Source organism: Colobus angolensis, unplaced genomic scaffold, assembly GCF_000951035.1.
Source record: "Colobus angolensis palliatus isolate OR3802 unplaced genomic scaffold, Cang.pa_1.0 Scaffold137, whole genome shotgun sequence".
NCBI classification, from domain to species: domain Eukaryota; kingdom Metazoa; phylum Chordata; class Mammalia; order Primates; family Cercopithecidae; genus Colobus; species Colobus angolensis.
In genome coordinates this window covers 143,589-168,792 of record NW_012114455.1, presented here as the reverse complement: position 1 = coordinate 168,792, position 25,204 = coordinate 143,589, and the positions used below count along the sequence as shown (strand labels likewise).

Genomic DNA, 25,204 nt, shown 5'->3' with positions numbered 1-25,204 from the left:
AGCTGAAGGGAGTGAGTGCCTGTCTGGGCCACTGGGTGCCACAGCAGAGTGGTTAAAAGCTCAGACTAGGGGAGCCAGACCACGGAGTTTTTCTGCTGCTGCACCTCGGTTGCACTGGGGCTTTGTGCAAATGGCTTAGGTTTGCTATCCTCATTTGTGCAATGGTGATGGTCGTAATGCCACACAGCATTCAGATACATTTGGTAAATGTTTCTCTTCTTTTTTCTTAGCTTTTAATGAATAACGTTCCACAATTACTCCTTCATTATTATCCTATACTAATTCCATAGCCATGCCAGTAAAGACTGCGGACAATACAACGCCATAGAACTGCTCCGGCTAGTACAGACCCCAAAGTAGAAGGTCCGGAAAGGTCAAGTGGTTCCCACCTCTCCAGAGAAGGGCCGCCGGTTTTACCTACTTGATCAAGGGCTGTAGAGGGAATGAAGCACACAGCGAGAGGGCCACGGCGAGGGTTGGAGGGTTGTCCCAGCACAACTCTGCTGACTGTCTCCTTAGTCACGTCAGCCTTCACTCTGCAAATGTCACCCTCAGACAGTTACCAGGATGGCTAAAGGCACTTGGGGAAGGTGAAAATAGAGACAAGGGAATGAGGAAATACCTTCTTGAAGTTCAATAATCTCTCCGCTCTGATGTCATTCTTAAGAAGGGGGGGATTCTCTCTTTCTTGTTCTCTCAGTGACTTTTTCCTTCACAGCTCTTCCTAGAAGAGAATGGCTGCTGAGAACTCCTCTGTGACAGAGTTTATCCTCGCAGGCTTAACCGACCAGCTGGGACTCCAGATCCCCCTCTTCCTCCTATTTCTAGGTTTCTACGTGGTCACGGTGGTGGGGAACCTGGGCTTGATAACCCTGATAAGGCTCAACTCTCACCTGCATATTCCCATGTACTTTTTCCTCTTCAACTTGTCCCTCATAGATTTTAGTTTCTCTACTGCCATCATTCCCAAAATGCTGATGAGTTTTGTCTCAAGGAAGAATATTATTTCCTTCACAGGGTGTATGACTCAGCTCTTCTTCTTCTGTTTCTTTGTCTTTTCTGAGTCCTTCATCCTGTCAGTGATGGCGTATGACCGCCACGTGGCCATCTGTAACCCACTGTTGTACACGGTCACCATGTCTCCCCAGGTGTGTTTGCTCCTTTTGTTGGGTGTCTATGGGATGGGGGTTTTTGGAGCTGTGGCTCATACAGGAAATATAGTGTTTCTCACCTTTGGTGCAGACAACCTTGTCAATCACTACATGTGTGACATCCTTCCCCTTCTTGAGCTCTCCTGCAACGGCTCTTACATAAATGTCCTGGTCATCTTTATTGTTGTGACCATTGGCATTGGGGTGCCCATTGTTGCCATTTTTATCTCTTATGGTTTTATTCTTTCCAGCATTCTCTGCATTAGTTCTGCTGAGAGCAGGTCTAAAGCCTTCAGTACCTGCAGCTCCCACATAATTGCAGTTTCTCTTTTCTTTGGGTCAGGAGCTTTTATGTACCTCAAACCCCCTTCCATTTTACCCCTGGACCAGGGGAAAGTGTCCTCCCTGTTCTATACCATTGTGGTGCCCATGTTTAACCCATTAATCTATAGCCTGAGGAATAAGGATGTCAAACTTGCCCTGAAGAGAACCTTTTCCGGAATAAGCTTTTCTTGAAAAAAAATTTTAGAAACTGAGAAAAGGGATACTAAGATTTTTAAAAATCAGATTGTTTTTGTGATGATTTTATTTCAATGAAGAATCTAAGATTCCAGTGCTTTCCCTCCTGCATACAGAGAAAATTTTAACTCTCTTTTCCGAGTGGATTTATTCTTCCCCACCCTCACCCCCATCTCTTCCTTGTTTTATGAAGAAGTTTCTACACCTATGGAATATTCAGTGTTGAATGGGGCTTAGGAATAATTTTATCTTTCCCCTTTATATAATACACCACACACTGGAGACTCAGAAGTATTGGTATATTTGCCCAGGAACATAAAATTACCTAGTGCCAGACCTGGGACTGGAATCCCAGCTTGAATCCCAATCCACACTGTTTTGCTTTATGCTATTCTTTATTGTCTCATCTCTTTTTGGAAGATTTCATTTCACATGCTAGTTGACCTAACCAATTTAAGTTCTAAATATATTCACAGTAATTTCATGCTATTTTTCACAGGATAATTTTAATGTATCATTTTTTGCAAGAACGTAGGAGGTGAAACGTTTTGTTGAGGTGGTCTTGGCAAAATGACAAGATCAGTGTTTGATGAATTTTATAATGTGTAAGTGGGAAGTATGTTAGGTTTCATATAGAAGTAAGCGTGGGGCCCACCGACTTGGTGAGTGGAGCCCTAGGGTTTAGAACTAGTTTAATGGTTTAGAACTTCCAAGGGAGAGATTTAAAATTTGAAGGGATGTAAAGATGTTGAGTGGAGGTGTCGTATGTTATTTTAAGACCAACGGAGACAGCATTGGGAGTTTCATTTCAAGGGTTAACTTGGGTGTTAGAGGTCTTCTGGAGAAGTATGTAGTTCGAGATGATTGGGAGCTGCACTATCCAATGTGGTAGTGACTAGCCATGCATGGCTATTGAACACTTGAAAAGTGATCATCCATATTGATACATACTGTAAGTGTGCAACATAAGTATAAAATATACATTAGATCTTTGAAGAATTATAAAAAATATAAAACATCCCATTGATAATCTTTTTTTTTTTTTTTTGTATTTTAGTAGAGACAGCCATGTTGCCCAGACTGGTCTTAACTCCTGAGCTCAGGCAATCTACCTGCCTTGACCTCCCAAAGTGCTAGGATTACAGACTTGAGCCACTGAGCCGGGCCCCCATTGATAATTGTTATATTAATTACATGTTGAAATAACATTTTGGATGTATTGTGTTAAATAAAATATATCATTAAAATAATTTTCCTTCAGTTTTTTAATATATGTACCAGAAAATTTAAAATTATATACATGGTTTGCATTATTTTCTACTGGATGACACTGGTCTAGAGGAAGTAACAGAGCAGAAAATAGTTTGCAGCACATATCAGGGAATCACCAAGCAGTTGCTTATATATATATATATATATATATTTATATTGAATCAGAATCTCGCTCTGTTGCCTAGGTTGGAGTGTGATGGTGCAATCTTTGGCTCACGGCAACCTCTGCCTCCTGGGTTCAAGCAAGTCTTCTTCCTCAGCCTCCCGAGTAGCTGGGATTAAAGGTGTCCATCACCACACCCGGCTAAGTTTTGTATTTTTAGTAGAAATGGAGTTTCACCGTATTGTCCAGGCTGGTCTCTTGGCGAGGCTGGTCTCAAACTCCTGACCTCATGATCCACCCACTTCAGCCTCCCAAAGTGCTGGGATTATAGGCGTGAGTCACTGTGCCCGGCCGTAGTTGCTTATTAGAAGAGGCAATTGATATTAAATTTTCAGGCCTTGCAGAAAGCCATTATATTTCATTCATGGGACATGTGGTGATGCAATGGTGCTCTCTAGATAAGCTGATAAATCCCCAATATTATGTAAAGGGAAATATAGCTGTATACAAAGAATCTGAACCCACCAGGAGTGGTAAACTTTCTTTGAGAAGCAATGATAGGTGAAATGCTAGGGAAATATTTTTACTTAGGAACTTTTCTGTAGGGAAGTCCCCTTCTACTGGTAAATAAGGGAAGTTTGCAGAAATGTTTAGTTTGCACTACGATGATTCTGTTCAGTGTTGGTGAAATGAAATGAATTAGTGTACAACGGCGGGATTGTGGTTTAGATGGGATTGAACAGACCACTGAATCCAAGGGACCTATAATTTGGGAGTGGGGTGGGTGTGGTGGGTATGCAGTCCAATATCAGTAATAAAATAAAGTAGACACTACCTTTATAAAATGTAGGCTAACTTACAGTAAAGTGCACAAATTTTAAGTGTATTGCTCATTGAAATTTTTCGTATGTATGTGCCTGTGTAACCACAACCTGGATTAAGATGTAAAATGCTTTCAACCACCTTAGAAGGTTTTCTCTTGTTCATTCCCAGTGAACACTACCCTCTCTCAACGCCCGCTCCCAGAGCTAGCCACTGTTCATATCAACATGCACTGTACTGTTTCTGGTTTCTTTTCCCCAACATAAAGGCTGTGATACTCATCTGTATTGTTGCATGTATGCAAAGATTAACATTATTATTTTGTCTTTGTGTAGTATCCCATTATGTGAATATACAGTTGTTTATCCTGTTAATGAACAGTTAGTTTCAAGTTTTTGCTTATTATTAATAAAGTTTCTATGAACATTTGTGAACATGTATTTTGGTTGAACTATGGAAACATTTCTTTTGGGTATATAACTAGATGTGGACTTGCCTGATAATAGGGTAGACATAATATTTAGTTTTTATAAATACTGCCAAATCGTTTTCAAAACAGTTTGAGTCAAAAAAAGGATTCAAGTCCTTTATCAAGTTTTATTTTATTTTTATTTCAAATTTTGTTTTAGGCTCAGAGGGTTTATGTACAGGTTTGTTACATGGGTAAATCATGTGTCACTGGGTTTTGGTGTTGGATTATTTTGTCATGCAGGTAATAAGCCTAATACCCATTTATCAAATTTTAAATTTTCAAATAGTTCATGGCTTATCTTTTAATTCTATTAACAGAAGTTCTTAATTTTAGTGAAGTCCAATGTATCACTTTTTAAATTCATGAATTGTAGATTTGTTGTTATATCCAAAACTTTTTGTTTAAGAAATGTTACAAAGATTTTCTCCTACACCTTATTGCAGAAGTTTTTTATTTTTTTTTCACATTTGTATCTGTAACCCATTTTGAGTTTATCTTTGTACGTATTGTGAGGCATGGATTATTTATTATTATTATCTATAATAATAATAATTCTTTTGCACATAACTTTCCTGTAGTTGTTCATCTTAGTTAAAATTCAACTGATCCTATTTGTGTGTGTCTGTTTCTGTTCTCTCCTGTTCCTTTCATTTATCTATCTTGAGAGCAATACCATACAGTTTTGATTACTGTAGCTTTAGATTAATTCTTGAAATCAGTTAGCGTAAGTCCTCCATCATCATTTGCCGTTTAAAGAGTTGTTTTGGCTATATTAGATCCTTTGAATTTCCATATTAGTTTGTAGAATAAACTTATAAAGTCCAACAAAAATAACCTTCTGAAATTTTAATGGAATTGTCTCAAATCTATGTATCATTTTGGGGAGAACAGGCATTTGTATTCCCTGTAGCAGTGAATGACAGTGCCTACTTTCCCGTAGTCTCTCCAACCCAGCATCTTCTCAGAATTTTCAAATTTTCCAACCTGATAGGTGAGAAACAGTTTTTGTGTTGTTTATTTTTGCATTTCTCTTACTGTGAGAAAGATTGGGGATGTTTTCATGTTTTTAATGGCTATTGGTATTCCTATATGGTCTATTTTTTTGAACTTTTCCCCACTTAACTATTGGCATTTTGATCTTTTCAAGTTTTAAGAGAGCAGTATATTAGGAATAATCACTTTTTACCTGAGGTGTAAGTTGCATGTATTTTTTTTTTTTCCAATTTGTGATTTGGTTTTTTACTTCTCTCATGATGTAATTTTTTTAACTTAAATGTATTAATCTTTTATTGTTTCAGGTATTTTAATCAAAGTTAGAAGTGTTTTGTTGCTTCTTAGGTTATGAAGAAAATTCATTTTTTAATAATATTTTTATGATGTCATTCTTTTACATTGGAGTGTCTCATCTATTTAGAAATTATACCAGTGTGTCATGTAAGGAATAGATCCAACTTTGTCTTTTACAGTTATTTTATTGTCATTTATTAAATAGTCCCTCTTTTTTCTACTTTTGAGTTCCTGCCTTTATCTCGTACTAAATTTCAAAGGCAGTTGGGCTATTTCTGTGCGTTTTCATTCTGTTCCATTGGTCTATTTATCTATCTACCCATAAGCCAATATCACACTACTTTAACTGTAGAAGCTTCATTATGTTTTCATATCTTGAGGGTAACCTCCCACATATTGTTCCTCTTTTTTAGGGTTTTGCTGACTATTCATGTTTAACCATCATCTTTATAATGAATCTGTCTAGCTCCAGAAAAAAACCTGATGGCATATTTGCTGCACAGATGCATTTAAGATTGCATCTTAAATTTAGAAGTAAATTTAAGGAGAATCAAAATCTTTGGATCTTGAGGCTCCCAATCATAAACTGTGATATGCCTTTCCATGTCTTGGGGGTCTACTTTAATATCTTTTAAGAGTGTTTCATAATTTTCCTCATCTATGTTTTGCATATTTCTTATTATAATTGTGCTTGGGAATTTTGTTTTATTTTGTCTTATCTTTCATTAGATATGATTATTACTTATATATATGCATTTCATGTATTACTCTGTTAATTATCTACTTTGTAATGTAACTGTTATTATTCGTAGAGATTTTTCCATAGATTCTCTCAGGCTTTCCAAATACATAATACATTTTCTCTGTATAAAGACAGCTGTAAATTTCCCTTCTGATTCTTTTTTTTTTTTTTTTTGAGGCGGAGTCTCACTCAGTCGCCCGGGCTGGAGTGCAGTGGCGCGATCTCAGCTCACTGCAAGCTCCGCTTCCTGGGTTCAAGCGATTCTCCTGCCTCAGCCTCCCGAGTGGCTGGGACTACAGGTGCCTGCTGCCACGCCCGGCTAATTTTTTGCATTTTTAGTAGAGACGGGGTTTCACTGTGTTAGCCAGGATGGTCTCGATCTCCTGACCTCATGATCCACCCGCCTCGGCCTCCCAAAGTGCTGGGGTTACAGGCGTGAGCACCACACCCGGCCCCTTCTGATTCTTATGCTTCTTATTTCTTTTCCATTTACAACTGCATTTTCTAATAACTTCAATACAATGTTAAATAATTGCTTACAGTGAAGGCTGTAAGCATCCTGGTTTTGACGCTAGTGTTTTCAAACTCAGTTGCTGTATTTGGGCTGAAATTTATATATTTTGCCATCTTAAAGAAGTATCCATCATTCCTTGATTTAATGAATATTTTTAAAACATGAATGGAAACAAGAGGGCAAGATGGCTGACTAGATGCAGCCATGTGGAGCACCTTTTACTGAGGGACTGAGATGACTGGCGTGCTCCTAACAGATCTTCAGAGGGAAGGCACTGAGGGTGGATGGAGGGAAGACACAGAAGCTGGGCTGAAGAGGAAGAAAACTGGGAATGCGCATGAGGCTGCCATGCACGAGGACTCACTCCTGGCCCCCAACAGCTCTAGGGGAATGAGTGAGTTGAACTGGCAAGGAACAACCTGCTCTCACCACAGGGCTCTTGAACCCCAGCAGGAGGAGGCCCTCCGGTCACCATGGACACTCTAATTGGCAGGGAGGGCTGCTTAGAGAAGTGGTGGGGGCAGCAAGCCAGATGATGAGCCCAGAGGGTTTGGTGTGGGAGTATCTGTAGCTGAGCATGGGCAGGGACAGCCATTCCTCTAGGCTCAACTTACTCCCATAGGAGACTTTAACCCAAGAAGGACTACTCAACTCTGCAGGGCAGTCTTGCCCATCAGACAGGGCTGGTTTGACCTGAGCAACCCTTGGGCTGCTGGCCTCTCCTGGGTCCTCAGCATGGCTGTGCCTGCCCGCGAGGCAGTCTCAGGTGCCATGGGGGCTGCACCATAGCTTCTGCACTAGCAGATTGTGTTTGACTGGTGGAGAGCTCCCACAGGGCAGCCTCTATGGCCACACACCAGTCCACATGCTCCCTCTCTCCTCATATGGTAGCTTCCATCAGGCCCATGACAACTCCACACATTACTTTGCTAGTGAGTGCCTGCATGGGCAGGTTTTGCTTTCCTTGCCCTGCCAATGTGCAGAAGTGCAGTCTGCCCTGCCATCCGCTGACTGCCTTTGCAGACAGAGCCTTGGAAGCAAAGACCCAGCCAACCCTACTCCCGCCAGTGCCCCACCATTGTGCTAACAGTGGATCCTCCCTTGTCCTGAGTGATCACTACTGCTTGTGGGTCACAGAGGAAGCACCCAGACTTGTGCCTACAAGTTCCCCACTCCCAAAGCAACACCACCTCCAGTGTGACTGTGCACACAGTTGCCAGCAAGGCCCACCCCGTGCACCCCCTGGCTATGTTGCCTCTGCCACTGTGGTGAACACCTGCAAGGGTGAACACCTGCTGCAGCTGCCGTTACCTCTGCTGCTGGCATGTGTGAACAAGGACAGATCATACTGTCACTGCACTATGAAATGCTTTGGCTGACACCACCCATCAGAGTGTAGTGACCAGCAGTCCAGGAACACCTCACCTGCAACCAGTGCAATGGATTACTAACCATAAGGAGCCAGAAAACAAAGTTGAGGCACAATACAAGTCCCCCAGAGTTAGAGCACACAGGAGTTGGCCCCCTAAAATCTTTCAGATAGAAGACCTGTCAGCTGCATCCACCTTACACCACAATCAAACCCTCAAGGTCATCAAATAGGATAAAAGGAAAAAACAATCCATCTAAAGTCAGCAACCTCAAAGACTGAAGGTAGATAAGCCCACAAAGATGAAAAAGAATCAGTGCAAGAACCCTGACAACTCAAAAAGCCAGACTGCCTTCTTTCCTCCAAGCAACCACATCACCTATCCAGCAAGGGGTCAGAACTGGGCTGAGATGCTTCAAATGACAGAAATAGAATTCTGAATGTGGATAGGAATGAAGGTCATTGTGCTATAGGAGTACATTGAAACGCAATCCAAGGAAGCTAAAAATCATGATAAAACAATGCAGGAGCTGACAGACAAAATAACCAGTACAAAAAAGAACATAACTGACCTGATAGAGCTGAAAAACACACTACAAGAATTTCATAATGTAATCAATCACAACTATTAATAGTAGAATAGACCAAGTGGAGGAAAAAATCTCAGAGCTTGAAGCCAAGCTTTCTGAAATAAGATGGTTAGACAAGAATAGAACAAAAAGAATGAAAAAAGATGAATAAAACCTCTGAGAAATATGAGATTATGTAAAGAAATCAAATCTGTGACTCATTGGTGACCCCGAAAGAGATGAGGAGAATGGAACCAACTTGAAAAACATATTTCAGGATATCATTCATGAGAACTTCCCCAATCTAGCTCTCTCCCAATCTGCCTCTAGAAAGGGCAACATTCACATTCAGGAAATGCAGAGAATCCCAGTAAGATACTTCACAAGAAGATCATACCCAAGACACATAATTGTCAGATTCTCTAAGTTAAAATGAAAGAAAAAAATGTTAAAGGCAGTTAGAGAGAAAGGTCACATCACCCACAAAGGGAAACCCATTAGGCTATCAGTGGACCTTTCATCAGAAGCCCTAACAGCCAGAAGATATTGGGGGCCAATATTCAACATTCTTAAAGAAAAGAAATTCCAATCCAGAATTTCATATCTGACAGAATTAAGCTTCATAAGTGAAGGAGAAATAAGATCTTTTTCAGACAAGCAGATACTGAGGAAATTTGTAACCACCAGATTTACCTTAACAAGAGCTCCTGAAAGAGGCACTAAATATGGAAATGAAAGACCACCACTGGCCACTAAAAAACACACTGAAGCACACAGACCAGTGACACTCTAAGGCAACTACATAAACAACTTTGTAAACTAATCAGCTAACATCATGATGACACAATTAAATCCATACATATCAATACTACCTTAAATGTAAATGGTCTAAATGCCCCAATTAAAAGACACAGAGTGGCAAGCTGGATAAAGAACCAAGATCCATTGGCTTGTTGTCTACAAGAGACCCATCTCACATGCATTGAAGGTCAAAATGAAGAGATGGAGAAAAATCTACCAAGCAAATGGAAAACAGAAGAAAGCAGGGGTTACAATCCTAGTTTCAGACAAAACAGACTTTAAAAAGCCAAGGACCAGATGGATTAACAGCTGAATTGTACCAGATATACAAAGAAAAGTTGGTACTCTTCCTGCTGAAACTATTCCAAAAAATTGAAGAGGAGGGTCTTCTACCTAACTCATTCGATGAAGCCAGTATCATCCTAATGGCAAAACCTAGCAGAGACACAACAGAAAAAGAAAACTTTGGGCCAATATCCTTGATGACCATCAATGCAAAAAGTCTCAACAAATTACTGGCAAATACAGTAGCATTTCAGAAAGCTTACCCACTATTATTAAGTAGGTTTTATCCTTGGGATGCAAGGTTGGTTCAACACATGCAAATTAATAAATGTAATTCATCACACAAACAGAACTGAAGACAAAAAGCACATGATGATCTCAATAGATGCAGAAAAGGCTTTGTATAAAATTCAACACTGCTTCATGTTAAAAACTCTCAATACACTAGGTATTGAAGGAACAGACCTCATAATAATAAGATCCATCTGTGACAAACCACAGCCAATATCATATTGAATGGGCACAAGCTGGAAGCATTCCACTTGAAAATTTGCACAAGACAAGGATGCCCTCTTTCACCACTCCTTTTCAAAATTGTACTGGAGTCCTGGCCAAGGCAATCAAGGAAGAGAAAGAAATTAAGGGCATCTAAATAGGAACCAGTCAAACCAATGGCCAAATCAGCAATGCAATCCCATTCACAACACCGCCCCACACCCACCTCCACACTACCTAGAAATACAGATAACCAGGGAGGTGAAAGATCTTTACAAGGAGAACTACAAAACACTGCTCAAAGAAATCAGAGATGATACAAGCAAATGGAAAAACATTCCATGTGCATGGATATAAATAATCAATATTATTAAAATGGTCATACTTCCCAAAGCAATTTATAGATTCAATCCTATTCCTATGAAAATACTACCATTGGCATTCTTCACAGAACTAGAAGAAACTAGTTTAAAATTCATATGAAGCAAAAAAAAGCCTGAATAGCCACGGCAATTCTAAGCAAAAAGAATAAAGCTGGAGGCATCATGTTGACTTCAAACTATACTACAGTGTTACAGTAACCAAAACAGCATGGTACTTATCAAAAACAGACATATAGGCCAATGGAACAGAATAGAGAACCCAGAAATAGGCCGCACACTGACAACTATCTGATCTTCAACAAACCTGAAAAAAACAAGCACTGGGGAAAAGATTCCCTATTCAATAAATGGTGCTGGGATAACTGGTTAGCCATATGCAGAAGATTGAAACTGGACCCCTTCCTTACACCATATACAAAAATTAACTCAATATGGATTAAAGATTTAAATGTAAAACCCCAAACTATAAAAACCCTGGAAGGCAACCTAGGCAATACCATCCTGGACATAGGAATGGGCAAAGATTTCATGACAAAGATACCAAGAGCAATTGCAACAAAGCAAAAATTGACAAACAGGATCTAATTAAACTATAGAGCTTCTGCACAGCAAAGGAAACCATCAACAGAGTGAACAGAAAACCTACAGAATGAGTTGCAAGCTGTGCATCTGACAAATGTCTAGTATCCAGCATGTATAAGGAACTTAAATCAATTTATAAGAAAAAAACCCATCCCATTAAAAAGTGGGCAAAGGACATGAACAAACACTTCTCCAAAGAAGACATACATGCCACCAACAATCATATACAAAAGAAACTCAACATCACTGATCATTAGAGAAATACAAATTAAAACCACAGTGAGGTACTATCTTATACCAGTCAGAATGGCTATTATTTAAAAAGCCAAAAAATAACAGATGCTGGTGAGGTTGTGAAGAAAAAGCAACACTTACACACTGTTGGTGGGAGTGCAAATTAGTTCAAGCAATGTGAAGGACAATGTGGCGATTCCTCAAAGACCTAAAAAGAATGATACCGTTTAACCTATCAATCCCATTACTGGGTATATACCCAAAGGAATATAAACTGTTCTTTTATAAAAAGACACATGCACTTGTAGGTTCATTGAAGCACTCTTCACAATAGCGAAGACATGAAATCAACCTAAATGTTCATCAATAGTAGGTTGGATAAAGAAGATATGGTACATATACACCATGGAATACCATGCAGTCATACAAAAGAATGAGATCATGTCCTTTGCAGCAATGTGGATGGAGCTGGAGGCCATTATCTTTAGCAAACTAATGCAGCAGCAGAAAACCAAATACTGCATGTTCTCACGTATAAGTTAGAGTGAAATGATGAGAACACATGGACACATATGTGGGAACAACGCACACTGGGGCCTATTGGAGGGTGGATGGTGGGAGGAGAGAGAGTATCAAGAAAAATAACTAAAGGATGCTAGGCTTAATCCATGGGTGATGAAATAATCTGTACAATAAACTCCCATGACACAAATTTACCTGTGTAACAAACCTGCACTTGTACCCCTGAACTGCCTGTTGTGGGGTTGAGGGGGAGGAGGGATAGCATTAGGAGATATACCTAATGTAAACGACAAGTTAATGGGTGCAGCACACCAACATGGCACATGTATACATATGTAACAAACCTGCACGTTGTGCACATGTACGTACCCTAGAACATAAAGTATAATAAAAAGTAAAAAAATAAAAAAATAAAATAAAAGTTAAATTCAAAAAATTAATGGTTGTTAATTTTGTCAAATTCTTTTCTTTTTTGGGATTTTATTTTCTCAAAATCTCCTCGTGTTTCTTAGACCATCAATCTCTTCATCTTCACTGAATCTTTTACCTCTAAACTTGTGCAAACCTGATTTATCCTTAAAAGTTTCACTTGATACTTCTTCTGTCTTTCTCCTTTTCCTCCCCAAATTAAGAAAAGTGACCAATGCTTCTTTCCTCTCCACATTCACATTCTCATGGCTATTTTTGTTTGTTTGTTACATATACAGTTTATTCCCCATGTTTCCTTTTGTACCCTAGTGCAGGATATAACACCCCTGTACTTGTATTTAAAAATCTGATTTTTCTATGCCGTTGAGGACTTTTTGTTCAGTTTTCAGGGCATCTTAAGCCACAGGTTTAGCTTCTGTTTATGTGCCTTGATTACTGTCCTGACATTTAGGCATGAAGTCAAGAGGTGGAAGGGGCCACTCTGTCTGATCTAAATTTATTTATTTATTTAAATTAAATGTTTGATTTTGATATAATTGAAGATTCACATGTAGTTGTAAAAAACACTGCAGAGATTCTATGTACCTTTTACCCAGTTTCTCCCAATGGTAATATCTTGCAAAACTATGGTGTGATATCACAACTGAGATACATTGGCACAGTCAAAATACAGAAAAGTTTCGTCCCCATAAGGATCCCTCACGTTGCCTTCTTATAGCCATACCTCCCTCCTCCAAAATGGAATAAATTGTTTATATGCACAACAACTTGGGTAAATCACAAGAGAATTATGCTGCATGGAAAAAGCCGATTTCAAATATTAAATTCTGTATGATTCCACTTATGTAACATTCTTCAGATGGCAAAATTGCAGAAATAGAGAATAGATTAGTGGTTATCTGGCCTAAACTTGAAAGTGTTATGTCCGCTCCAGTTTTTCAAAACTATATTTTATTTCAAATATATGAGGAAAATAAATAGTGTTATTTAAGAAGGTAAATTCTAGAAAATAATTTTACCATCATTCAATGAACACCATGCTTTGAAGGAAACTTTTTATAGCAATTGGGTATAATTTAATTTTGTATTCTTTTCCAAATGTAGACATTATGGAATTATGGAATCGTTATTGAATAAAGATATGAATCATTCATATAGTGAACTTCTGCCTTAGCCAAAATAATAGAGAATGTGTACTGATTCCTGCCTCAAAAGTGAAGTATCTTTAGAAAAATGTCACCATGGTTATGTGTGATTCCTCCCTGCTGTCTCTGCAAAGCTCATCACTGCTCCCGTACAGCCAATGGTAATATGACATTTACTTCTCTCTCTCCTTCATGAACAGGTTTCAAGCCCTCGTGGGGCAGCTTCCATTGTTATTTGAATCCCAATTTTTTTGGTATCTTTGAAAGTTTCTAGATAATTTTTCCGAAAAAGATAATATGATGCTGGACTTTGCTATGTTGGACGTGTTAGGAGCCTAATCAATTGCCAGGCTCACAAATTGTGTTCTTGAATATTTGTCATTATTGCAGGGAATCAGTCTAGGGATTCCCACTTAGAGTTAATCCTGCACCCTATCCAGGGTTCTGGAAAGAGGGGCTCCTGATTTTACTCTGGAGATTAGAAGTCTTTGTGGGAAGTCAAATTTTGTTGTTGTTGTTGTTGTTGTTGTTGTTGTTTTGAGATAGGATCTCTCTCCATTGTCCAGGCTGGAGTGCAGTGGTGTGATCACAGTTCACTGCAACCTCAACCTTCTGGGCTCAAGTCATACTCCTTCCTCAGCCTCCTGGGTAGCTAGGACTACAGGTGCAAGCCACCATGGCCAGCAGATTCTAAATTTTTTTGTAGAGATGGGGTCTCACTATGTTGCCTAGACTAGTCTCAAACTCGTGGGCCCAAGAGATCCTCAGCCTCCCAAAGTGCTGGGATTACAGGTGTGAGCCACTGCACCTGGCCATGGGAAGTAAAATTCTGGGCAGACGTCAAAATGTGCTCTATTTGTAAAAACTATGCATTTTCTTGTTTATTACAGAAACTCTTCCCAGGAGAGTATCTGAGGGAAGTTTCTTTGGGTTTCCAGTCAGATCTCTGATCTATACACATGTAAAAGATAACTCCTTTTAAATATCATCTTATGGCCCTAATGCCATAGATGGATATTTTTTTTCCTTCAATTGGAGAGGAGTATTTAGACACAGACTTGATTTGAAACCATGGTTTTAGACAAGAACTGATTCCAGGATAATGGAGGCTTTAGTTTTCTTACCATTACAGAAAAAGAAAAGAATATATGCTAAGGATTTCCCCACCCAAATACCGTCCAAGCCACCTCCCTTCCTAGGAAGTGGGAGTGCAGGGGCTGAAAGACTCTGTACTGCGGTCCCTAAGCTGAATAAGGGAGTGTGGCTGCATGGTAGCATTGTGTGTCTCTTTATATTCTTCCTAATATGGAGGCGTGAAGACTGAGTATTTTGGAAATTGCCTCCTGGCCTAATTTGATTCTGGTGTGGGGGCGACTGAAGACAGAGATCATGATGTCTCTAGGTCTCTCGCCAGTTCTCATTTCTGATTCAAAATGTGGTTCCTGAGCAACCTGGGCAGCTACTGAAGCTCTCTGAGATACTGCTTCCCCATATTTTCTGTGAGTACTAGGTTTCCTGTGTGCATTCTTAGTATAGCCCACCCTGCGGAGCTGGTTGTATCAGGACATTTCAAACCTGGGAGCGCACTGACATGGGAAGGGCTCAGGAAGGTTCAGAAAGACACAGGAAGAGACAGGCATTCCCACATTACTCATCTGTCCGGTATTAAGGCTAGTCATTCTCTTGTTAAAGCAACAGAAATTCTCGTTTCAATGTCATGGAATCTGTTTGGTCCAAAAAGAGGTTCTTCTGTCCTACCTGCAGAGATGACTCCCCAGAAGTGAGTAACTGTGGGAAATATCTCAGCAGAGACTCCTTTTGTTTTTGTTTGTTTCACAAACAGACAACAATTCCAGCCTGTATGCGTCTCCTCATTCTTAGTGCTTGGCCACTTAAACTGGGCTAAGTTCTCTCCTCAACATCCTGGTGAACTTGTCTTCAGCTTGTTTTTTGTTTGTCTGTTTGTTTTTGTTTTTTAGATGTCTATTAGACATCTATTAGAGCACTCTAATACTTTTGGCCTGAGGTCGCTGTGGGATCTGTGTGCCTCAGGTCTGTTCTCTGCCAATGCTTGCCTTGCACTGGGGTAGGTATTGATGGCATTACGGCCCACACAGAGGCAATGGTCAGTCTGTCTTTCTGTGACCACAGCGTCATCAAACTCCCTTTAGAGCACCTGCTTCACAAGCTGGTGATTTTATAGTCGTAGCGTAATGATTGATCATCTTCATCTCTGAAAATACTATCCTTTCCGTAATGATTGATCATCTTCATCTCTGAAAATACTATCCTTTCCGTAATGATTGATCATCTTCATCTCTGAAAATACTATCCTTTCTGCCATCCTCCATTGTCTCTTTCCTGAGGCAAATTCACGAGCTTTTCTTTCCCTTTGGATTAGGTACATGCATGTATCTTAGTTCACTTTCTGGGACCAGGGGCTACACCAGTGGTCTCTTGAAGGCTTGTGAAAATGCAGATTCTGGGCTCTGTTCACAGTTTCTGCTTCAGTAGGTTTAAAGTAGCACTCAGGAATTTTTATTCCCAGGAAGTTCCCAGGTGCTACTTTTGTTGTTGCTCTGGGAACCAACCTCTGAAAACCACTGGGTTACCCTGTTATCTTCTATAGCCAGTGGCAGCCATGCTGAATTCAACAGCCAGTTTCCTGAGATGAGAACTCTGAGATTTTTCCTGTGATTTGAAGATATAGTGATATAAAAAGTGCAGTTTGCTTTTGAATTCTTTCATGATATATTCTGCATTCTAAACACTTTCCTTCTAAAAAGTGATGGTTTAACACTTTTTTCCTCAAATGGCTTTTTTTCATCTTCTTTCCTCTCGGTACAATCTTCATTTGGTTTTCTTCTTCTCAGTTATGGATTGAGTTTATCAGAAGACTCTAAGATGAAGATTCCTATTAAAGTGATTTCTTTGAAGGCATTTCAGGCAAATCTAGTGGAGGGATGGACATATGAGTCTGAGGAAGACTGAGAAAGTGTGCAATGGCCAGCAAATTCTGATAATAGGCAGCTTTGGCTCAAATCTGCATAGAGTCTTTGAAGACATGTGACTCAGAATTATCCTGGGCAGGGGCCAGGCTTCAGGAATATTTTTGCCCTGACACACGTCAGTCATGGGTTCAAGGATGTTCCAGAGAATATACATTTCCTGGCTCTCCAGAGCAGGAGACGTGGGCTCTGGCACCTGGAGTAGGACTCTCTGGCAAATAAAAGTAAGTGCTGGCTGTTGGGAGTTTGTGAAAGCTTACTTGAAATGGGTGTGCATCAAAATGAGAACAGGATCTGAGCTCATGGAGGTGGAGCACTGACAAGTATCTGGTACACCTACAACTGGCAGAGGTGTTTCTTTGTGACTGTGTAACATTAAGGAAAGAAGAATTGCATCTGAATTGGTCATTTATCATTCATCTCCTGAGCTTCCCTCATTCTGGATACATTTTACGCTCTTGATATGTGAACGTAAACAAAACTCATAATAGAACATATCTATCTTTATCCTGATGCTCTACCTATTGAGGAAAATTTTGATTTTGCTAATTGTGAGTGGATTACTCCCCCTTGGAATGGAAGAGAAGTCTGTTTTGCTGTTAGTGGTATCTTGGCTTCCTATGCCTTTGCTCTTCCCAACATTTAGAACTGGAACCACTGACTCCATGCCATTTATCCTGGCCCTATTTCATTATAACAAAAAGCCTGGCAGTTTTCCAGAGACCTTACCCTCTTGGAGGGCTTGGATGACTTCTTGCTGCTCCCAGCACTCCTGTCTAATAAACCCAAGGTATTTGGGTGGCCTACATGTTATCATCTTACTCTTCCTATCCATTTGGGCCTCATTTGTAAGGTTGTGTTTCTGACTATGATGTGATGATTGTCCCCTTTTTTTGCCTCTTTTTTTTTTTTTTTTTTTTTTTTTTGAGACGGAGTCTGGCTCTGTCATCCAGGCTGGAGCGCAGTGGTGTGATCTCGGCTCACTGTAACCTCCACCTCCCAAGTTCAAGGGATTCTCCTGCCTCAGCCTCCTGAGTAGCTGGGACTACAGGTGCATGCCAGCATGCCCGGCTAATTTTTTGTATTTTTAGTAGAGACAGGGTTTCGCCCTGTTAGCCAAGATGGTCTTGATTTCCCAACCTCGTGATCCGCCCACCTTGGCCTCACAAAGTGCTGGGATTACAGGCATGAGCCACCGTGCCTGGCCCTTCTGTTTGCCTCTTAAATGCATTCTCTGCACTTATCCATCCTGCTCCATCCCCTGGGAGTCTGGTGAATATGGACTGCATTAGCAGACTCTTTTGCCCTTTGTCTTAGCAAGAAATGCAGGGAAAGAAGAGAGCATGGCAGTGCATTCATTCCTCTGGCCTCTCACTATGGGAGTGCTGAGAACTGCATCCATCCACCAGGAGTCACACTCATGCCAAGTGCCTCTCCCACACAGCTCTCCTTACCACTTCAGCCTGCACGTCGTGATGGTGCCTCCTTTACTAGTCCTGGGATGCTGAACACTCTCTCGTGATTTTCCTACATCCTACACATACTTTGAAATTAGTTTCTATTCTCTGCCTAACCACATCATATAACATCATGTGCACCAGAGGGCCTAGCTGGTGGCCAGTGGGCTTAGTTTTCTAGAACCTCTTCTGGCCATCTCTGTCTGTCTTTACTCACACAAATAATGGCAGAATGGAGCGCCCTCTTATTGCTCTGAGTTCAAGAATGTTATCACAAGTGGGAAGTGCTGGTGAATTGTCGCAGAATAACGTCTACCCTTTTTCTTCTTGAAGTTGCATATGGTGTGGGAAAGCAGGCTTCTAAAACAGCTCACATTTTGCTTATGTGTCCAAAGATTGCATAGAATAATCTGGTTCCCCAGAAGTAGGTCGGGTCACCAACCAGTGTAGGGAAACGTCTGGGCTGAAGAGGAAATAGTTTTTGAGAGGTTGCCCTCTTTACATTTTCTAGTTACTTTTTCAAGATAATTCGAAAAATAAATATATCAGCAGTGAAATAGTTCTTAGCTATATTTATGGGGTGTTGGAAGCAATAATTTAACATGCAACTATGTACATATATGAGATAAGCAATTACGTGTTTTTCACAAGAGGAAACCTGGTTTTGGCAAATGATTTCCCTTCTTTCTAAATGGGCCGATTATTTCTGGCCCAAAGCAGATGATTCCTTTTAAATGGGCACCTATTTTTCATGCCCTAGCAGATTAAAGAATGAGAGGAATCTTTTTATTTTACCCGTATTTCCGCTCTTCCCTGCTGAAGTTGGGTGACTGAACTGGAGATGAATGGTCTGGTTTCCATAGGCTGTTCTTTTTAGTACTGGCCTGTCTTCTGGTCCAGCATTTGTACCCTCTTTTATGTACCCCATCCCCCTTGGTAGGGGAGGCCTGATATTGTTTGTGTCTTTTGTGCCTGGGTTCGTTAGGTCTATCTGGGAAAAGCAATGAGGAAATCAGAAAATCCCAGTGTGGTTGTAGATTTAAGCTGTGTCCTCCAGTTAACTTTATCAGTGTTAAAGCTGAAATTTTGGGCCAGGTGTGGTGGTTCACACCTGTAATCCCAGCACTTTGGGAGCCTGAGGCGGGCAGATCGCCTAAGGTCAGGAGTTTGAGATCAGCCTAGCCAGCATGGTGAAACCCTGTCTCTACTAAAAATACAAAAATTATCCGGGCATGGCGGCAAGCACCTGTAATCCCAGCTACTCAGGAGGCTGAGGCAGCAGAATTGCTTGAATCTGGGAGGCAGAAGTTGCAGTGAGCCCAGATTATGCCATTACACTCTAGCCTGGGTGACAGAGAGAGACTCCATCTCAAAAAAAAGCTGGAATTTTGATCTCCTTCTGTGATTATCCTATGTCTTATTTCTCAATTTGTCTTCTAGCAAGGGTGTAAAGAATAGGATAAATGATCATCATCTTTAACAACCTCAACTACTGCCTTCTTACCCTTCCATCCATTCAGCATTGCAGCCCACAGTATCACACGCCTTTGCCCAAATACGCAGGGCTTTACTGGGCTTCCATTTCCAATTTTTGCTTTTTGTGTTTTGTGTTTTTCTGAGTTCCTCTTCCTGCAATGCCCCCCTTCACCTTCTGCTATTAACCTGCTTATCATTCATGACTCATAGTAATAACGCTCCTACTGTGTTACAAATCTGACAATATATTTTCTTAGAAACAATGTAATAGTAACATATAATAAGACATGGTTTCTGAGTAGAATTTAAAGTAAAATTGGCCAGGCATGGTGACTCATGCCTGTAATCCCAGCACTTTGGGAGGCCAAGGCAGGTGGATCATGAGGTCAAGAGATCAAGACCATCCTGGCCAACATGGTGAAACTCCGTCTCTACTAAAAATACAAAAATTAGCTGGGTATGTTGGTGTATGCCTGTAATCCCAGCTACTCGGGAGGCTGAGGTAGGAGAATTGCTTGAACCCGGGAGGTGGAGGTTGTAGTGAGCCAAGATCGCGCCAGTGCACTCCAGCCTGGGTGACAGAGTGAGACTCCACCTCAAAAAAAAAAAAAAAGAAAAAACAAAAAAAAGTAAAGTAAATGAAAGTTATGACCAGCAATATGTTATCAAAGCAAAAATTCACTATATTAAAACATGTAATTGTGTTTCATCGAAGTCTCTAATTTTACAAAATGGGGCATGAGCTACTTTCTGAATAGATTATCTAGGGAAACTCAATAGACAATAAAACAAAATTACACGGCCCATGAAAAATAGACCTTTATTGTGATTTTGACTACTTAAAACATAAACGTATGTTAAACAAATATTTAACAATAATGTAATTAACTTTAATAAACATTAACATGAATTTAGAGATATGCTGATGACTTTTGCTATTTTATAAACCTGTCCAGAAACTTTTGAAGTGACACACATATTCAGTATCTATCTGTGTAGTATGTAAGCCATGTGTAATATTTTCTATTACTATCAGAGCTGCATCATCCAACCTTATTTTAAGAAATAATTATTGTCATAAAATGAAATGGAAAAACAAACTGTATATTAATACAATGGTATAATACACAGAAAAAAAATCCAAAGTACTGTTGCATGTAACAACATAGACACATTGATCTCACAGACATAATTATCAAAAAAACCAGGGAACAAAATATGTCAAGTTCAAGAATAGGTAAAGTTGGTCTATAAAGGTAGAATACAGAATATGGGAACTTCTTGGGAGAGTGGTGTTGCTGTTGACTGAAGAGGGGCACGAAGGAAACTTCTGGGTGTTGGAAATGTTCTGTACCTTGATCTGAGTGGTGACTGCAGAGTGTGCTGCTCTCTGAAGATTTTTGCACTTTAAGTATGCTATCCATAGTGTAGGGTGAAGAAACGCGGGTATATTATAAACGGATAAAAAAAGAAATTCTGGGTATGATCGAGCAAAACTCTACCAGATGACACCCCACATAAAAAATTAAATGCAGACATAATTAAAGAGAAGCAAAAATCCCTGAAGGTGCTGTAGAATGAACAGAAGCAGACTGATTCTGGTAGGGAATGAAGAATCACTTGGAGGAGGGGAGATGGGGAGCAATATTAAGTAAGTGGCCATCTTGGTAGCTCTTTCCTTGGCACCAAGTGCAGACTATACAGTGCCCATGTGGAAAAATTCACAGCCTCTCTAGCTCAGGAAACCAGAAAAGCAAAATCAAGAAATTCCAAATACTGAAGAGAGTTGGGGAAGTTCTGGAAACAAATGAACCAGAGAGGTGATCCCCAAACCAGATTCACTCACATCTTTGACCTAAATCATGCAGGTGCAGCACAGACTCAGCAGCTCAGGCAAACATGAAATATCTGGACTGGTATCAGACATGCTCAAGGAAGAAAAACTTGCATTCTAAGCACAGCCAAGAAAGTTCTGTGTTAAGGGAAGGCAAACAAAACTCATTGGAGGAAAAAAAAAAAAATACAAACCCCAGACTCTCCACTTAACATTTACGATGTCCAGGATACAATCTCAAGTTACCTGACATACAAAGAACTATGAAAATGAAAACAGTTTCTCAAGAAAAAAATCAATTCATTGGCACACAAGAGGAACCAGATGTTGAAATTAACAGATAAGAATGTATAAGCAGTTATTATATATTGCTTCAGTAAAGTAAAACAAAACTTTTGTTTACCAAATGAAAGTCTCAGGTGAGGAGCGATAAATCTCAACATACAAATGCCAACACTAAAAGAAGGAAGTTCTAGAATGGAAACATACAATTTTGGAAATAACAGAGGCAATGTACTTCATAGCCACGACAGAATAAAAGGTAGGCAAACTTGAAGACTGACCGATGGAAATCATGTAAGGTGAAACACAGAGAAAAAGGTTGAAGATCATGAACAGAACCTCAGAGATCTGTCAGATGGTATCAAATGGTCAAACATGTTTAATCATAATACCAAAAGGAGAGAAAAGAAAGAACAAGGTACAAATAATATCTGAAGAAATAACCCGTCTGAATTTACTAAATTTTATAAACGCTAGATATTTTTCTATCTTTTATGAAATTTAGGCAATTCAGAGGGGTTATAATGAATCACCAAGCCGAATTAATTTAAAGAAGCCCTATGAGAAAAGATCATCATGAAACTGAGTCTAATATGAAGAACAAATTTTAAAAATCAGCAAGAAAAAATATTACATATGGAGTACCATGATTTCTCAAAAAAACCAATGAAATTCTGAAGAGTATACAGAGATATCTTTAAAGTGGTAAAACATACAAACAAATCAAACACCACTGTCAACCCAGAAATCTATATTTAGCAAACGTATTCGAGAACAAAAGCAAAATAAATACACTTTGAGATAGAAGAAAAATAAGATAATATATTGCCAGCAGACTTAAACATAAGAAATGATAAAGGAAGTTATTCAGCATGAAGAAAAATTAATCAGATTAAAAATTTGGGTCCTAAAACTAGAATAAAATAAAAACAAAGAAGGGCACCAGGAATGGAAGGTATCTGGATAATAAAAAATATTATCTTTTCCACTTCTGGATATATGCCAAAAAATTGAAAACAAGATCTGGAAGAGATATTAGCGCCACCAACTTCACTGCAGCATTATTTATAATAGCCAAGAGGTGGAAGTAACCTGAATGTCCTTTGGCAAGAAATGGATAAAGAAATGTGGATACCTACGATGTCGTGGTTTTCTCTCAACTTATATAGAAATGATATAAAAGTTTAAATAAAAATTACATGTTATTGTGGAATTTGTAGTGTATCTTGACGTATAATATGATATGTAACTATAACATAAAAAAAAAGAGTGATATAGACCCATGTATTGCAAGATTTCCATATTTTACATGGAATGGTACATTATTAACTGCAATGACTGTGGAAAGTTAAGGATGTATATCGCAGTAGAACAATTCTTAATAGGGCAATCACTAATAAATTAATGCAAAGAGCATAGCTAAAATAATGAACAGGAAAGTTAAAATCTAATTATAAAAAAATATTTGAATTAAATTCAGCCCAGGAGAAAAGAATTATATCTGAAGGATAGGAGTCACCTAATAATACAGCCCACATGAAGCACTGATTAGTGGAATCCTCTTTTTGACCAGTCTGGCCAAAGCGCACTGTGTCCTATCAGTTTAATACATTTTAAGTTTGAAGAAAAGAGCCAAGGATCACTAGGCAGTGAAAAGAGATTATAACATAAAGAAAGATTCAGATGAAACTGAGAATGTTATGAGGCAGTTACTTTACCACATGGCTCTGTTTCTGTTGTGGGTACCTCTATCTAACATACATGCTGGAAAAAAAGCTTGTTTCCAGGTTTTTCATTGAAAAATTCTGGAAGCAACAATAAGTTAGGCTGAATCTTCTCACATTTTTCTTTTGCCTGTTCTTTGTTGATCTCCAAAGTAAATGCTTCATATGGGGTTTTCAACTGTTGGCTGCAATTCGAAAGTGGACAATGGCAGCAGCTCTCTCAAGAAGAGTTTGGGAAAATGCCCGAGACATCAGCAACAGGGGGAAGCCTGTAGCTAGAAACTTGACCATCCCATCCAGGGGCCACTCCAGGCTCAGCCTCCTGAGGTGATGCCTGTGTGATGAGGCAGCAGGGCACCTGAGAGCATGTGCTCTGCAATTGCATGTGTAAGGGATATGATACTACTGAGTGTGGGGTGTGCAGGTTCATGGGGAGGGAATCCCAGGATAGGTAGAATGAGGATGCAACAGCTTCAAGCAGCTGGTTCTGAGCAGAGGGTGCCTGTAGTTTCTGTCTTTAGGAGGATCAGTACTAAGAGCAGGAGATGATTCTCTAAATAACTCATCAGGCTATGTGCCAGTATCTTGGTAATTATAGGGAGGCTTGCCCTTGATTGTGGATGGGACTTCAACTGGTGATGGTGCCAGGCTACTCTGCTGAAGTAGGTGGAGTCCTGTGGCTTTACATTGCCCACTTATTAACGAGTCTGGGTGGCAAGAGGGAGTCCCGTGAGGCCAGGCCACCCATTAAATTGGTGTTGAATTTAGTTTGAGTTTGCTTACATGCGTTGAAGGTTTTCATTTTGTTGTTTGGAGTGGGATTAGAGATCCAAGTCTTGACTAGGATTGCTACACCAGCATAATAGTCTTTTATCACCGTGACAGATTTAGCGTTCATTCCTGGTTCATCACCCTAAACTGCTCTGCATTTGGTGTCAAATTTTTCTCCCTGTCATGTATCATTTTCCAAAATATTTCAATCACATTATTACAATCCCTTCTAAGACTCGCAAAGTCCTCTAGAATAGTTGGAAAATGCATACAGAAGTAGAGTAGCATTATATCTTTGAAATTTGAAGGTAAAAGACTTCCATAGGAGGCAAGTTATGCTAATTTCTTGCTATGTTGCTTTGGGCAAGTCATATGTGCTCTGACTTTATTATCTGTAAAATGGGAAAATGAAAACAGTTTTGGGAGCTTTGTGACTTCAACTACTTGACCTCGGCCTACTACTCAGGTTGAAGATAAGAATTTCTTTGTAACTTGTCAAAAAGGTACTGGGCTTAATTCTTGGGTGATAGATTGATCTGTGCAGCAAATCACCATGGCACAAGTTTACCTGTGTAACAAACCTGCACATCCTGCACATATACCCCGGAACTTAAAATAAAAGTTGAAAAAAAGTACATACAACTTTATTAACTGGCATGAAAACAAAAACAAAAGGTGCTCTAACTCTAATACTTAGCTATTTACTATTCATTAATGACCAATGGCTAATAGTCTTTCATTATCTGTCTGCCAGGCAACTTAGCACTAACCAGCCAATTCTTTTGCCTCGGAAGGTATTATTTTCGATGATTTAATCAATCCACCTACAACTGTGTTACTATCCACAGGGACATATTCTTAGGTGGTCCCCAATGAAATCTTTAGCAATTAAGCAGTCACTGTGTGCCAGACACTATCCATGCCCGACCTATCAGCTAGGATTGCAATCTGTTCAC

The 25,204-nt window shown here is 39.7% G+C and overlaps 1 protein-coding gene across 1 annotated transcript; it reads left to right on the top strand.

The window, feature by feature from the left end:
• Nucleotides 1-734: 734 nt before the first annotated feature.
• LOC105506436 (olfactory receptor 8B12-like) lies at nucleotides 735-1,667 on the top strand. The gene has a single exon (XM_011934566.1). The coding sequence runs from the start codon at nucleotides 735-737 to the stop codon at nucleotides 1,665-1,667; it is 933 nt and encodes a 310-aa protein (XP_011789956.1).
• The last annotated feature ends 23,537 nt before the right edge of the window (nucleotides 1,668-25,204 follow it).